A 17,522-nucleotide genomic window follows, 5' to 3' on the forward strand; every position below is an offset into this window, starting at 1 on the left:
TTGCGTACAAATTGGCCAATCGAATCCATCAGGCTGCAGACTTGGACTCCGAAACTAAATACCGGGCTCGGGAGCAGTGTCCCATAACGTTTAGCTTACAACATGATGGCAAGATCCTTAAATATAGTTCTATGAAATTTCTTTCTTTAATATTAAACAGAGGTATTCATAACGATCCTGAAGGCCATTATTGGCATTCCCTTAACTCTGGTGACTCTGCTTCTCTGTACATCTCTGGGCCTCCATTCTGGGCCATATCAGCTGTGGGGTATTACCTGGCCTCCACTTGGCAACTTCCCACTGTGACACATTTGAAATCAAGAGCGTATGGTGGGGAATTGTAGCACAGACCTATGCCCCATCATTCTGTAGTGCAATGTGTCAAAGTATCCACAAAAGCAGCTACTGAGGAAGACACTGCTCAACAAAAAGTTAGTGAATATCTCCGATATAGAGTTTATGGCCCTGATATTGACAGGGGTGGGTTGTGTAGCCGGGAGGGAGGAGTTTGGTCGGGAAACCCAAAAGTCCTTTGTTTTAAAGTGTCAATACATGCTTCAGCAAAGGTAAGATCTACCAGATATAACCTAATAGAGAGGAGCCATACGTGCCATCTTCACAAAGAGTGACTAAGATCTAAATTCGTACTTGACACGGTCATGCTGGTTGCAAAACCACTTTCCTGATAGTGGCTGTGGAGCTCCCGCAATAACTTAACTGGTAAATGTACGGTTTAGTGTGGTAATAAGTCATACACACCAGTAGTCGCAAGTTCCAGCCCAGTTTGTGCCAAGCTAATTGCTCTCAGCTGTGGCAGCAGTTGGGGGTGCTACAACTGGCTGCACCGGATCCAGTCTCAGGCAAGAAGCAGTAAATTAGGGTTCCGACAATCCTGTATGCGGTTATTAAGTGGACAAATATGGCCCAGTTTGATGCCTCCATGATTCTGCAAGTCTGCCCAGATTCAGTGTCTACACTCATACATGAAGAATGGTCATGGGAACGAGGTACCTGCAGGCTGCTACATTTATGGGACAGTACCCCAGCAAAACTCGGTACCTTTAGGAGAGGAGGACTCAAAAATAGAGGTAAAAAAGCAAAATTATCTTTACCCAAGCTCACCTTACTCTTAAAATATTGTCTGGCATAACTTTTCACTTGCAGCACTGTCCGTGATTCAATTAGCTTTGCAATCTTTGTCCACCTTCGACCAAATTGGGCCTGAAAGTAAAACAAATTTGATTTTATTGCTCATGCTTAATATACCGGTAAAAGCACTTCCAACAAAAATTGCACTACAGAGCTTAGGCTACTACAACAGTTTTCATCATTCTTTAATAAGGAGGGACAGGATGGCACAATAGGTTAGCACACTGTCCTTTCACTCTGGGATAATGTCATATCCAGGTAGGATTGATGGAATAAAAGCCTTCGCTCTGTGTCATCTGCAAAGGTACTGTAAGAACTTTTCTGGCCAGAATGAACAGAGATCCTATTGGAAGTGAATTTTCAGTATAGAAATGCCTATAATTTGACATGACTAGCACAAACTTGACAACCTAATTTAGTGCCAGTCATGTTAAATTATACAAAAGACAGCTATGTAGGAAATGGAAGAAAACACACACAGCTGCCGTAGGAGAATGGCACACTTCTGAGGATGGGGTTAAATCATATTGTAATAATAAATTGAAGTATGCTTTGGTTGATGCTTTTGTGTTGTGCCATGAGCAGTCTAAAAAATTCAGACTGTTAAGAGTCTGTGGCCTGTGTGAGTATAGGCTGGTCCCCACTCTAATGTGACTCACCTGCACCTTCAGCTCGAATATGGCTGCACTCACCACTTCATTTCCCTGATGGCTGTAACTCAAAGTCGTATTTGCTGGATGTGTAAGCCGATGGATAAAAACACTTAAAATTCAAGTTAAAGAACTCTGCAAGCAATTTTAGCAAAACATATCCCAACTCTCACGCTCTAATTTAAGCACAACTCAGATATGTTCTGGATCCGAGATGAAAATGGATTTTTCACTAAAAAATTATGCATTTCTAGTAATCTGAAATTTGGAATTTTGTTTTGGGGGCAAAGCCGCAGATTTCCTGAGTAATGTAAGAACAATAGTAAAGGCCTGGTCTAAGTAGGCAGCAATTTTAGAGGAGGAATTTACTTTTATCTTTCATGGGTCATTGACAATTTTCAATCAATGTGACCAAAGCCTCCAACGTTAACAAGAGAAGTTTGTTATAAAAATGAAATAGAAAAAAAATGCTTTGAGCAAGTCAAAAGCTTGACATTCTGTTATTAATTCAGAAATTAATACATTGCATTAATGCAATAGATTCATCAATATTGTTCTCATGCAAATACCATTAATAAAGCGATTTAAAATAGCGTCAAACTAGACAAGATACCAGAAAATGATAGCTTGCTTGAATTATCAATAAATCTGTTACTTTTAGTAACGACTGCTCCAATACACTGACAATATTTACTCATTATAACAGTATCGACACTTTGGGGGGTCAGAGTTGATAGGATCACTGTGTATCGTCCTGCCATTACTTTAGCACAGCATGTCCCGCAGGGACATCAGAAAAACACCTTTCTAGATAATTGGTCATTAAGACCATCATTAGCATTGAAAATTAAATATAATTTGGAGTAAAATCTTTAGTATGATTAGTGCATATTAACATTTATATGACAAAAACCTTTTGAAACCCACACTTAATCACCGTATTTTGTTTTCTATTAAATGTTACTTGTTGTTATTAAAGTAATAAAGTTACTGATAGATTCGGACCTCCAGTTGATTTATGAACCTAACCTGAAATTGACAAAGCGAATATTACAAAAATGTATGGACTACATTGATGATCCAATATAGTGCGCAGTCATCCCATTACATTTATTAAATTGTAATAGATTGTGTTCAAATTGATATTTTAGATGGTAACACAAAAATTGACAATTAAAATGCTTTCTGAGACTATCTAGAAATGAACGTGGTTGTGTTGAAATAGAACGAGGCAGCAGCACCAATGCCTCAGGCAGTTTCACCTGTAACAAGGTCATATCAGGATGTCTATCGAGTGCAAAGAGTTCAATTTTGAAAACTTAATTAAAATTGTATGCACATTTCATTCTTGCACCTCTGAGGTTGTATAAAACAGACTGTTTAAAGCAAGTAGTGATACAATAATGGACTATTAAAATCAATAACTCACGGCGCTACCAGGGAGAGCCCCCAGTGCTATTATTTTCTAGTCTAAGTGGCAACGGCATTAATTCAGGAAATTTGAGATTGCCATCGATATAATGGTTGGCGCCGGAGGAGCTATGATAATTAACTTCCTACAGTTTTCGGTGGCGGAGCAGCATAAAAGTCCCAAGAAATTATGAAGTGGCGTAAGTCAGTTACACTATAATTTCCTTTTTTTTGGACTGTATAACGGTCCACATGATGTAGATTCGCCATCACAATGGCATAGCTTTCCAAGAAATTCTGGGCCATTTTTTATATACTATATATATATTCAAATTAGCATCACTATCAAACAGTTTTATTGTATCAATGGATTGGTTCCAATTAATATAAAACTGGCCTATCAGATAGTGTGAGTGGTGATGAAAAGAATCCAGACCGTTGACTGGATTGACTTTTTAAATTTTCAAACAAAAATCTTCCACCATCTAAAATGGTTAAACCAGAGGTGTGTGCTTATTGGGACCCAACATAATGTTTAAAAAAATCTGAACTGTACAATCCAGATCCATTTTCTTGCATAATTCCTACTATAGTTAATTCTGCCGTCTCTCCCTTTGGCATGTCAAAGAATGTACCATTCATGTTTTCAAAGTCAGAACTTAGGCATTGTGATGTTTCTATCAAAGTTTGAGATACTACTGTTGGGGAATGGGACTTACATTAAGCACTCCAGAGTTAGGTACCGCATGGGTTAAAAAAAAACTCCCTCAACAATTATGCCTTAACTTCAGTTTCTGAAGATCATTCTCTGCTGCACCTTTTCCCACACAAGCAATACTTGTGGCCTCTATCTGTAACACTGTCAATTTAGAGCCAATTTGAGAACCGTTTTGTGTTGTGCATTTACAGTCACTCTGAACTGGCTTGAGATTTCATGCAGGACCTTTATATCTGATGGAGAGAGGAGATCTCCATTCAGTGAACCTAGATGGATTCAACCCCAAGAGCAGAGTGCTATCCTGCTGTTGCACCCATGTTTTCAGTTATTCAGGAAAAATCTATTGACCTAAGTTTTGCATTAATGAAAACACGGAAAATTAATCTTAGTGACGCTCTTTCTTTCTCAACTCCTACACATTCTTTGCAACACAAACAAAACATAGATGTTACGTGTAGCACATTGTGTAATACAGAATAGTTTCTGCAAAAGTTCAGCTACAACAAACATCTTGTCCTACAAATACTGGAAATAAACTTTCTCCGGCCAATTTTCTCTATTCTCCTGAAATCTTACTAGTATGGTTTCACTGGTGCTGACAGCCCTTCAGTGCATTACCAATTTTTAATGCACAAGTCTGGACGATGAGGCTGGAATTTTACCGGCGCTCAGAGTGTGGGTTTGTAGGCGGGTTTGCTGTCAAAATCACAAATTTGACAGCGGGTCGGTATCCCGCTGTAAACATAAGAACATAAGAAATAGGAGCAGGAGTAGGCCAATCGGCCTCTCGAGCATGCTCCGCCATTCAATAAGATCATGGCTGATCTGATCCTAACCACCAATCCACTATCACAGAACCATCTCCTGAATCTAACAGAATTAGACACACGAAATAGGAGCAGGATCAGGCTACACGGCCCCTGGGCCCGCTCCGCTACCCACAGGGCCATGACCGATCCGAACCTAGACTCATGTCCAAATTCCTGCCCGCTCCCCATAACCCTTAATTCCCTTTACTTCTAGGAAACTGTCTATTTCTGTTTTAAATTTATGTAATGATGTAGCTTCTACAGCTTTTTGGGGCAGCATATTCCATGGACCTACCACCCTCTGAGTGAAGTAGTTCCTCCTCATCTCAGTTTTGAAAGAGCAGCCCCTTATTCTAAGACTATGCCCCCTAGTTCTAGTTTCACCCATCATCGGGAACATCCTCCCCGCATCCACCCGATCCAACCCCTTCACAATCTTATATGTTTCAATAAGATCGCCTCTCATTCTTCTGAACTCCAATGAGTAGAGTCCCAATCTACTCAACCTCTCATCATATGTCCATCCCCTCATCCCCGGGATTAACCGAGTAAACCTTCTTTGTACTGACTCGAGAGCAAGTATGTCCTTTCTTAAGTATGGACACCAAAACTGTACGCAGTATTCCAGGTGCGGTCTCACCAATACCTTGTACAACTGAAGCAATACCTCCCTATTTTTATATTCTATCCCCCTAGCAGTGAAAGCCAACATTCCATTGGCCTTCTTAATCACTTGCTGCACCTGCATACTAACCTTTTGAGTTTCGTGCACCAGGACCCCCAGATCCTTTTGTACTTCAGTACTTTCCAGTTTCTTGCCATTAAGATAATAACTTGCTCTACGATTTTTCCTGCCAAAGTGCATAACCTCACACTTTCCAGTATTGTATTCCATCTGCCAAATCTCTGCCCACTTACTTAGCCTGTCTATGTCCCCTTGCAGGTTTTTTACGTCTTCATCACTCACTACTTTCCCTCCCATCTTAGTATCATCTGCAAACTTTGATGTTACACTTGGTCCCCTCCTCCAAATCGTTAATATAGATTGTAAAGAGTTGGGGACCCAGCACTGACCCCTGCAGAACACCACTAGTTACTGATTGCCAGTCTGAGAATGAACCATTTATCCCAACTCTCTGCCTTCTGTTAGATAGCCAATCCTCTATCCATGCCAGAATATTACCCCCAATCCTGTGATTTTTTATCTTAAGCAATAATCTTTTGTGTGGCACCTTGTCAAATGCCTTTTGGAAGTCTAAATACACTACGTCCACTGGTTCCCCTTTATCCACCCTATATGTTACTTCCTCAAAAAACTCCAGCAAATTTGTCAAACATGACTTCCCCTTCATAAAACCATGCTGACTTTGTCCTATTAAATTATGATTCTCCAAATGTCCCGTTACTGTCTCCTTAATAATGGACTCCAAAATTTTACCTACCACAGATGTTAGGCTAACCAGTCTATAGTTTCCAGCCTTCTGTCTACTGCCCTTTTTAAATAAGGGTGTTACATTAGCAGTTTTCCAGTCTGCCGGGACCTTTGCTGAGTCCAGGGAGTTTTGGAAAATTATTACCAATGCATCCACAATCCCTACCGCCACTTCCCTCAAGACCCTAGGATGTAAGCCATCAGGTCCAGGTGATTTATCCGCCTTGAGTCCCATTATTTTACCGAGTACCACTTCCTTAGTGATTTTGATCATGTTTAGCTCCTCCCCCCCTTTAGCCCCGTTTGTCCAGTGTTGGGATATTCTTAGTGTCTTCTACTGTAAAGACTGATACAAAATATTCATTCAGTGTTTTTGCCATCTCCATATTTCCCACCATTAATTTCCCGGTCTCATCCTCTAAGGGACCAACATTTACTTTAGCCACCCTTTTTCTTTTTATATAACTATAAAAACTCTTACTATCTGTTTTTATATTTTTTGCTAATTTACTTTCATAATCTATCTTCCCTTTCTTAATCAATCTTTTTGTTATTTTTTGCTGTCTTTTAAAGTTTTCCCAATCCTCTATCCTCCCACTAGATTTGGCTACCTTATATGCCCTTGTTTTTAGTCGAATACTATCCTTAATTTTTTTACTTAGCCACGGATGGCTGTCTTTTCTTTTACACCCTTCTCTTCTCAGTGGAATATATTTTTTTTGGAAGTTGTAAAATAACTCCTTAAATGTACACCACTGATCATGTATCGTCTTACCCTTTAATCTATTTTCCCAATCCACTCATACCTTCATAGTCTCCTTTATTCAAGCTTAGCACGCTTGTTTGAGATCCAACCTTCTCACCCTCTAATTGAATATGGAATTCAACCATGTTATGGTCACTCATTCCAAGGGGATCCTTTACTAGGACATTTTTAATTAATCCAGTCTCGTTACACAGGACCAGATCTAAGGTTGCTTGCCCCCTGGTCGGTTCAGTTACATACTGCTCAAGAAACCTATCCCTAATACACTCAATGAACTCATCCTCAAGGCAGCCCTGCCCAATTTGATTTGTCCAATTAATATGATAGTTAAAATCCCCCATAATTATAGATGTTCCCTTATTGGGAACCCGCCTCCTTGTCAGTTTCCCAAGTGTCGGGTCTGCCATCCCTGAACAGACCCAACACCAAGCGGCGGGTCAGCCAATTTAGATAGTTAAAAGCTTATTAAAAGGTAGTTAAGAACCATTTTCCCATGTACTTACCATTTTACCAGGTTTTCAAATGAGGTTCCCGGAGAGTGGCTATCATGTCAGGTAAGTATGTCGGGTTCTCAATGAATGGATTGCTGTGAATAGGTGAAAGCTGCAAAAGTGGTCTAAAAGCTACCAATTCACAGCTGTTCACTTCCCAATCTTAGAAGCTGGAGCATTAATGATTTGGAACCCACTTTTGAGCTTCATGCACTTTTGAAGTGTTTGGAATAATCTCTCTATCCAGTGTCACCACCTTGGAACAACCTATCTCAACACTGACAGATTATTTCTGTCATCAGAACCTCACCTGCCATCTATTCCATCAGCATCGGTGCCCTTGAAAAAATTTCACCTTGGTCCTCAGAATCCCAACACGATCAGCCCCAACACCAGCATCACCAGCAGCACCAACATCCACACCAACCTTCTCTGCAAACAACTGATGCTGCACAGGACACAGGGCATCATCACCCATGCACATTCCTGCCCGGGACACCAGCGATGGCCTCACCATGTCCAGATTTGCTTCACTTAACACTGTACACTCTGGCAGCCACATGATGCACCAGGTTGGCACCACCCCACACCAGCACCATAAAGCATCCCTACAATGTCCAAGCCATTCCTTTCATACTCGTCACCATTGCGGTGGGGGGGATGTTATGTCTCACCATTCACTGCAACTCATTAAGTCACTTTCAAAGGTGCACACAAATCTGTCCAAGGCAAAGTGGTGAAAATAAGAATTTCAATGCTTGACAACACATTAACAGAAAACTTACATGAACATTGGCTAAAACACCCAAGTGCCTACCCTTGTGTGTTGTTAGTTGGTATGATTGGGCTAGGATGAGGGTGAGTGTGAGGGGTGGCTAGTGAGAGGGGGAAGTGATAATGTAGATAGAGGGATGGGTGGAGGTGCAAGGTAAGTTGGTGTGAGTAAGGATGTGCAGGAGTAGGGTAGGGAAGGCAGAGTGATGAGGATGTGATAAGTGGCACAGCAGGATGAGGTTGAGTGTTGCTTTGTACTAACGTTTCGTGATCTACTGAGATCATTGAAAGGTTTGTGCCACTGCAGCCAGGTCCTCCTGACAACATCCCTGCTTGTGTCCTCCTGTGCAATGTACAACCAGGCTGCGTTAGTGTCCTGGGGAGGTCTCTTCCGCCCATTGGAAGGGAAGAGAACCTCCCTGCATGCATAAGCATATGGAGGGAGTCATGGGAGAGCCTGGGTACAGCTGTGCACCTTTGTGCAGTGCTTGTCACGTGTTTGCAGCACCTCAATGCTGTAGAACACTGACAGCACAACTGTCAAAATGAATGTGGACATGGCCCCTTTAAGGAAACCGGCTGATGACGCGTCATCAGCCCACTTCCTTGAATTGGCTGGGAACCTCGCAGGGCGGGCTTAACAAGCCCAATCAGGGCAAAATCACTTGGAGGAGGCGGGATGAAGAAGGGTGCAGGGTTTGAGGCCACTGCCTACTCCGGCCGCACCGGACTTGCCACGACTGGCGAAATCACGGTCTGAGTGTCAGGTTACTAAACCATAAAGAGCATCACAGCCAAGCCAAAACATGCCCTCACCCAAGGTCCACACACATGCACTTGTCAGCAAGAGTTACTGGATAGTGATCATGAACAAGAACCCTAGAGTCACTGATGTCAACACTAGGATCCAGTTGCTGCCCTGGAGGTCAGCTAACTCAACACAGACCAGAATCGAACCTGGGTAAGAGTAACCATTTTGATGAATTGTTCCTTCAATCTCTTACCAGCCCTTGCTCAAAAAGGTCTTTCTCCTTTGGTGTCCATCGTGCTGGCCAAGAATTGCTTGTTGTTGCAGGAGTCCTAGGGCAAAAATTGAAGCTATGTCATGAACTATATTCACCTTTATACACTTTAAGGAACAAGTTGTTCTAATTTTTACACAAAGGTTAAAATAGGTTAACTTTTTTTTAATGCAATTACGTCATTCTTTGTAGCATTTTGAAACAAATTTTTAAAATTGTAAATAATGCAGTTCTTGAGAGTCTTTCAATCAGTAAAATAAAATACACTGTTCTTTTTATAGGAATGTAGAAATCATATGTGAGCCTTCCTTTAGGGTTACAGATAATGCAAAAAGGAACAAATATATTTCCAATGTCCATCCCATTTATCTCAAATTCACAGCTGTTTATTCCCTAATTCTGATTACAATAATGCATGAAGATGTAGGTCAGAGTGTGCAAGAAGCATCTGGAGAACCAGATAAAGTACCCGAGCTATTGCAGTTCAGCCCTCGAAACTACAGTCCAATTGGTGCCTTTAACCACCTCCGTTCTTCTCTCTGGATCTCCCTTGCCAAACATATCCACTTCTCTCTTCACCCTTAACAAGCAAAAACCAACTCTGTGACCAAGCTTTTGGTCACTCCTCTGATCTCTTCCTGTCTCGACATCCATTGTCATACGTCTATTTGAGAAGTGCCTTGGGATATTTCTTTATTTTAAAGGCACTTTATAAATGCAAGTTGTTGTGCACCTAACTTTCTGCTGATGGGTCCAGCTTTTGAATTTCCCAGGCCTGAAGGATTGGAAGAATTGCTCCAAAAGTTTAGACATTCCTGATGCAAGTGATCCTGACACTATCTCCAGGGCACCTCAATTTCAGTAATAACTCAGACAATAATTTTATTTCAGCAGTAAAACTACTATTGTAAGTCAGAAATTGGGTCAATGCCAAAGTGGACAATCCTTGTATTGGCGTCAACTACAACTCAAGTATAGCTCTTTGAAATGACTAACAAACATGGATCTAAAGAATGACTGCAATGTGGACTGCTGTTGGAAATGGTACATTGTAATTAAACTATTTAAAGCATATTTCTATTTTTACATTATGTAATATGCTAGAACATATGGGAAAGTTTATAAAAACATTTTTTTTAAATTTTGCCTTAAAACATTTTGGCCTAGAAATTCAGTGGGCTGCGCCACCCGTTAGCGCCTTAAGAGGGCGCTAAGTGGGTCGGAAGCCACTGGCCACGCCTCCCCCTAAATTTAGCGGGACGCTAATGGTGGCGCTAGCCGTTAGCGCTGCGCCGCTACTGATAACATCATCGGTGTGCGCAGCGCCCTGCTGATGCCCCGATCGCGATATTTAGATGCGCCCCCTGATTTAACGCTGGACGCTATGTGCAACCAGTTCAGGGGGGCCTAACTGCGGCGGTAGAGGCGCTAATTAAAGGAGGTGCGGGGCGGCCATTTTTGTTGCTGGCCGCCTGCCAGCACCTCTCCGCGCTGCCATCCCCGGCCTCCTGAGTCCACCCCCCCCCCCCCCCGCGGAGTGCCGACTGCGTTCCAAGAGCCCGGCATTTCTCCTCGGTGCCAGGCTCTTTTGCCGGCACTCGCGATCCTCGGGGGCCCAGCTGGGCCCCAGATCGCGCCGCACAAGGCCCCTCCCCTTTAAGGAGAGGAAGGCCTGCAGTACCGCTGCGGCACGTTGCGCAGCGATATTCAGTTGCAGCGCCCCAAGAGGGATACGGGGCGCCTCCAGTAGCGCCGCTCCAACTGAATTTCCGGCGGGCGGCCGCAACTGCTTCCGGGGCGCTACTTTTAGCGCCCTGGCGACCCAAACGGGGCTATAGTCAATTTCTAGGCCTTTGTTTTTTATGCTGTGAATTACTCCTTTGAGTTACAGGAAAAGTTCTGATATCCGGCACCGACGGGACCGGCGTGTTGCCGATATATCAAAACTGCCGGACATGCAAAGTTAACGTTGAAGCATACGGAGATGAAAGTCTCCATATCTGACAACAAACACTGTTGCTCAGCAACAGCTTGTAAACACTCGGCCAGTACCTTGGAAGCGTCTCTGAAGCTGTTGCTAAGCTACAAAGACGCTTTCCAGAGCCTGCCTGCTAAAAGAATGCTAAGAGAAGAAAAAAAACCTAACCAAAACGGCTGCTGATTTCTGCCATTAGAGCGAGGTTTCCGGCCATACAACCTCCGGATAAACCAAAGTTTCCTGTATTAACAGATTTTCTACCATCTCCATACTGTTAAAACAAACACAACGTATGGTATATTTCAAATCTAATTTAAATAAATGTTATTGCATTTACAGTAATAAAGTAATTTAAAGAGTTCAGAATTCTGCAATTATACTAATTAGATTCTAGCATAGTCCTATTAAGTATAAAAACCTAATAAGCGACCAGGAAAGTAGTTTTATATATCTATCTATAATACATTAAAATCTTACACATATACACATTTCTGTCTGAACTACTTGACTTCCTGTTCTCACATTTTTCATACTGACAGCTTTGTCCATACTAAAAGTGGAATTCACCTATGTAAACTTGTCATACTATAATTACAAAGTCTGGCCACTGGCCATGCAAATTTGTGAACTTTTCCCAAAATCTCTACTACAGGTAGACTATCCTTTATCTGAACTTCCAAAAACCGAAAACCTCTGAAAACCGAAAGTTTTTTCGTTCAGCGTAAGTCGCGCGCACGACATGACCCGAGTGGCGCAAAACATGACAGGAGTGGTCCTCCGGGGCCCAGAACAAGAATTCCTGCAGATTGTCGACACGCCGGCCTTTGCTCTCGATGTTAAGTGTGACTGAGGGAGCTCTGCCTTTCCCTGTGAGCAGGGCAGAGGGTCACAGAGTTCCCTCCTGGGTAGGAGATTGCAGGCCGAGCCGGGCAGTGTGAAGGAGGTACCGGGAGAGTGAACCCAACAATACAGCGGCCCGTCCGATATTCTTTTCTCCACCCCCCCCCCCCGACCTGATTTGCAGGCCAGCTTAGCGTAGGAGTCAGCCGATATCCGGCTTTCCCACAACTGGTGGCAGCACTCGAGCCCCAGACCTCCGCTAAGTCAAGGAATTCAGAGAAGCAGGAAGGGGAATGAGACACGGAGCAGGGGGAGCTGTAAACAGACTGTGAGCGGCAGCACAGAGAAGCAGGAAGGGGAATGAGACACGGAACAGTCGCACGAGGTAGCCTGAACTTTTAAAATTTATATTAAATACAAATACTAATTACCAAATTAATTTATGTTCAGAGTTTCCCAGTCTGAAATAATACCTTCTGAAATCCGAAAATTTCCGAAAACCGAAACACAGCTGGTCCCAAGGTTTTCGGATAAGGGATAGTCAACCTGTACCATTTTATTTTGAGTGATTTTTTTCTCAGGCAACTTGGTGTTTAACTTAATTTTAAACTTTAAATTCTCTGTGTTTTTTATGTATAAATATATGCACCACTACCGCCCTGCCTGCGTCCTTTAGCGCTCCGGGAAGGAAGTGGAGCAGTTGATTTTTCACTCCACTTCCTTCCTGGAGCACAAACACCGAATTTTGAAAAAGCTGGGAATCATTAGTGCCTGGCGCTAAGTTTCTCAGCTTTCAAAAGTTACTGCCCCCAAACGGGGCAATACCGAATTTCTCCCCCTAAATGTTTTACAGCTGTATTCCAGGGTTTCCTCTCCCTTGCTCCTTAATGGGAACAGTGTGTCTCCTCGTCAGTGTCTCATCCAGCTGCCTTTATCTTTATGCAGCTGTATTTTTAGAGAGATATAAATAGCAAACCTGTTGCAAAATAAAATTATATTTTAATGCTGTTTTCATGGAGAATTAATTCCTTTGTTTATGAGTAAGCGAGACAAATCCTCTTTCAAATTAATAAATCCTGGCAATTTAATTTTGCATTTGTTCTTTTGTTTAGTTTCGTCCACTGCAGCAGTAATTCATAAATTAGAAAGCATTTTATAGCATGGTTAACAGTGCTTGAATTTTATTGAGAGAACCCCAAACTTTTGTGTCCTTTGCTGATTAGTATAAGCTTTAGTATCTTTCAAATACTAGTTACTTTGGTGATTTATTGATGTAAAATACAGTTTATATTTTCAAGACCATGAGATGGTATAAATGGCATAGTTCCTTTCCACAAACTGCAGTAGTCTTACATTCAGGTTAGCTGTTTGTCATATATGATTAACACATTGAGCATAAATGTAAACAACGCAGGTTTAGTCTACTTCCTCCGCTCATATTTATTCAAGAAAGCCAAATGTGGCTTTAAATGTTTAATACCCAGAACAATTGGGTGCCAATTCAGTTAATTGATATTTAATGTTGCCTCTTTCCTGCCCATATGTTCACTTTCTTAAAAGCGACTTCATGGTGAGATAAAGGGCAGATTTAAGATCGTTGGCTTCCCTAATTTTATTTTCAGATTGCAATCATATGTGTAAAAGAAGCTCGTGCTTGGAATTGAAGCCAATTCTCTGAAAATGCTGCAATATGGGAATCATATTTTACTTTCATGTTTTATTTAGTGGTAAATCAGCGGTACTTCACATCACAGGAGGCTTATTTTTTGAATTTCTTGTTGCTGTTGTACATGAGAAAAATCAGGTCTGATTTTGTTGCATTTATGTTTGATAAAAATCAAATAACATACAGTTGCAGTGATGGTTATAATATGGTGATTGGGTCAGATTAAGGTCAGTGAGCATGGAACTGTCAAGTGTCCAATACCGAGTATGCTATATCAGATAGCCTAAATTAGCTAACATTCTGAAGGTCATCCTGAAAGCCCTGCAGAAAGTTTGCCAAATTGAGCACTAATGGTAACTATGCATAGCAGCAGATGTTTATCTGCTCTGTTATGAATTACTGCAACACTTCATTGTTTTTAAAGAAAGTTAATTCAGTGGCATGGAAGCGATGAGCGAGAGTGGCATCAGTACACCACAGATTGCTTTTCCATGGTTACAAATCAGTCAAGTGATGTGCAAGGAGTATTTAATTTTTACTAGAGGACAATGTTACCATTTTAAGCAGAACTAAAAAGAAAGCTGAATAGATTGATGAACCCAAGTGTTCTTTCCCTATTGAGTACAAGTTTCATGTCCATTATATCCGCTGTAGCTAAAAGCATGAGTATCACCATGCTCGTGCTCATGGAAAAGCTAATGAGAGAGTTTGTAGCTGGAAAGAAGGGTTATCTTCAGCTCAGGACAGAAACAGATCCTTTCATTATTTGCATTGGTTTGACTCTACTACTATTAGCTCCTGTCCACTAATAACTTCAAGGCACATGGTCACTATAAGAGGCTGATATTTTGAAAAAGGGGGATAAGGCAGAACCGGGTAACTATAGGCCCATTAGCTCAATGTTAGTAATAGTTTAGATGCTCGAGAGAATCATTAGGGATGCACTATATGACCACTTCGTCAGAGAAGGCCAGAGAAACCAAACATGGCTTCCGGGAAAGACGGTCATATCTTACCAATTTGATTACATTTTTTGAAGAAGTCACTGGGTTAGTGGATGAGGGACATTGTCTACCTGGATTTTCAGTAAGCTTTTGATAAGATTTTCTCTACAAGATAGAATTTTGTGGAATTAGCGGTAATCTGCTGCGATGGATTCAGAATTGGCTGAAAGCCCGTAGGCAGAAAGTAGTTGTAAATGAATCTGCTTGGAGATTGGTTACTAGTGATGTCCCACAGGGATTGATGTTAGGACCTTTGCTATTTACTATTTTAATTAATAATCTAGGTGTAGGTGTTTGGGGAACGACCCGCAAGTTTGCGGACCATATCAAGACACATGCGAGAGTTAGGACTGTAGAGGATGCCCAACTACTACAAGCAGATCTAGATGTGCTGGGGGATTTGGGCCAGTGTTAACAAAAAAGTGCATCTATTTGATGTGGCCAAGTCAAAGGCAAAATATACATACACCCCACAGGGAAAAGGGGGAGGAGGTAGTAGAGAGAACAGGAGGAGGTAGTAGAGAGAACAGGAGGAGGTAGGAGAGAGAAGGGGAGAAGGTAAAAATAAGACAGACAGGGGAAGAGATGCAGGGGAGAAAGGAAGAGAGGGAAAGAAGAGGAAAAGAGTGGGGAATTATGAGGGAGAGGTGAGAGATAAAATTACACCATCTTCACTTATGAACGACTACAAGTTCAACCCCTGTATCCTCCCTTTCCTCTTCTGCTCCATCCCTCTCACTGCTCCTCTCCCTAGCTCCCCCCTCCCACTGAAGGACCATCAATGGCAGGAGGGTATAATGACAGCATAAGTTTACATAGGCAATTTCCATTATAAGTGTGAGCATGAGAATTTATAATGAAAATAAAACTAGAATATGTGACTTCAAAATGGAGACTGAATTACATCTAGGCGCTCCGTCTCTAACCCCACTTCCCCTAAAGTCTACATTTGGTCTTGGCTTCAGGCGTGCAATGCCATAGGCAATCATAGAAAGTTACAGCACCGAAGGAGGCCATTTCGGCCCATCGTGTCCGCGCTGGCCAACAAAGAGCTATCCAGCCTAATCCCACTTCCCAGCTCTTGGTCCGTAGCCTTGCAGGTTAGAGCATCCCAAGTGCACATCCAAGTACTTTTTAAATGTGGTTAGGGTTCCTGCCTCTACCACCCTTTCAGGCAGTGAGTTCCAGACCCCCACAACCCTCTGGGTGAAGAAATTTCCCCTCAAATCCCCTCTAAACCTCCCACCAATTACTTTAAATCTGTGCCCCCTGGTTTTTGACCCCTCTGCTAAGGGAAATAGGTCCTTTCTATCCACTTTATCTATGCCCCTCATAATTTTATACACCTTAATAAGGTCTCCCCTCAGCCTCCTCTGTTCCAAGGAAAACAGACCCAGCCTATCCAGTCTTTCCTCATAGCTAAGATTCTCTACTCCCTGCAACATCCTTGTAAATCTCCTCTGTACCCTCTCTAGTGCAATCACATCTTTCCTGTAATGTGGTGACCAGAACTGCACGCAGTACTCTAGCTGAGGCCTAATTAGTGTTTTATACAGTTGAAGCACAACCCCCCTGCTCTTGTATTCTATGCCACGGCTAATAAAGGCAAGCATTCCGTATGCCTTCTTAACCACCTTATCTACCTGGCCTGCCACCTTCAGGGATCTGTGGACATGCATAGAAACATAGAAGATAGGAGCAGGAGTAGGCCATTCGGCCCTTTGAGCCTGCTCCGCCATTCAATGAGATCATGGCTGATCATCCAAATTCAGTACCCTGTCCCTGCCTTCTCCCCATATCCCTTGATCCCTTTAGCCTCAAGAAATATATCCAACTCTTTCTTGAATATATTTAATGAACTGGCCTCCACCGCCCTCTGTGGCAGAGAATTCCACAGGTTCACCACTCTCTAGGTGAAGAAATTCCTCCTCATTTCAGTCCTAAATGGCTTACCCCTTATCCTTAGACTATGACCCCTGGTTCTGGACTCCCCGGCCATCAGAAACATCCTTTCTGCATCTAGTCTGTCCAGACCCGACAGAATTTTATAGGTTTCGATGAGATCCCCTCTCAATCTTCTAAACTCCAGTGAGTATAAGCCCAATTGACACAATCTCTCCTCGTACGTCATTCCTGCCATCCCAGTTATCAGCCTGGTGAATCTTCGCTGCACTCCCTCCATGGCAAGAACGTCCTTCCTCAGGTAAGGTGACCAAAACTGCACACAATACTCAAGGTGCGGTCTCACCAAGGCCCTGTACAACTGCAGCAAGACATCCTTGTTCTTGTACTCGAACCCTCTTGCTATGAAGGCCAACATACCATTTGCCTTCTTAACCGCCTGCTGCACCTGCATGCTTACCTTCAGCGACTGGTGCACAAGAACACCCAGGTCTCTTTGCACTTCCCCTTCTCCCAATCTATTGCCATTCAAATAATAATCTGCCTTTCTGTTTTTGCCACCAAAGTGGATAACCTCAGATTTATCCACATTATAGAGCATTTGCCATGTTTCTGCCCAATCACCCAACCTGTCCAAATCGTACTGGAGTTTCACGACATCCTCCTCACAGCATACCCTCCCACCCAGCTTTGTGTCGTCTGCAAATTTGGAGATATTACATCCAATTCCCTCATCCAGATCATTAATATATATTGTGAACAGCTGGGGTCCTAGGACCGATCCTTGCGGTACCCCACTAGTCACTGCCTGCCACTCGGAAAACGACCCGTTTATTCCAACTCTTTGCTTTCTGTCCGCCAACCAGTTCTCTATCCAAGTCAATACCTTGCCCCCAATCCCATGTGCCTTA

General features: G+C 42.5%; 1 protein-coding gene across 1 annotated transcript in view; it reads right to left on the reverse strand.

Moving 5' to 3' along the window:
* The window catches only part of mysm1 (Myb-like, SWIRM and MPN domains 1), a 118,953-nt gene that overhangs the window by 68,081 nt on the left and 33,350 nt on the right, over window positions 1–17,522 (reverse strand). The window contains exons 6-7 of the mRNA XM_085982833.1: window positions 9,204–9,279; window positions 1,123–1,221 (exon numbers count right to left, since the gene is read on the reverse strand). Coding sequence (XP_085838959.1) covers window positions 1,123–1,221; window positions 9,204–9,279 — 175 coding nt within the window. The remainder of the gene's footprint in view (window positions 1–1,122; window positions 1,222–9,203; window positions 9,280–17,522) is intronic.

The sequence above is a fragment of the Somniosus microcephalus genome, chromosome 3 (genome assembly GCF_052327205.1).
Source record: "Somniosus microcephalus isolate GS21.2 chromosome 3, FLI_Smic_1.0, whole genome shotgun sequence".
NCBI classification, from domain to species: Eukaryota; Metazoa; Chordata; class Chondrichthyes; order Squaliformes; family Somniosidae; genus Somniosus; species Somniosus microcephalus.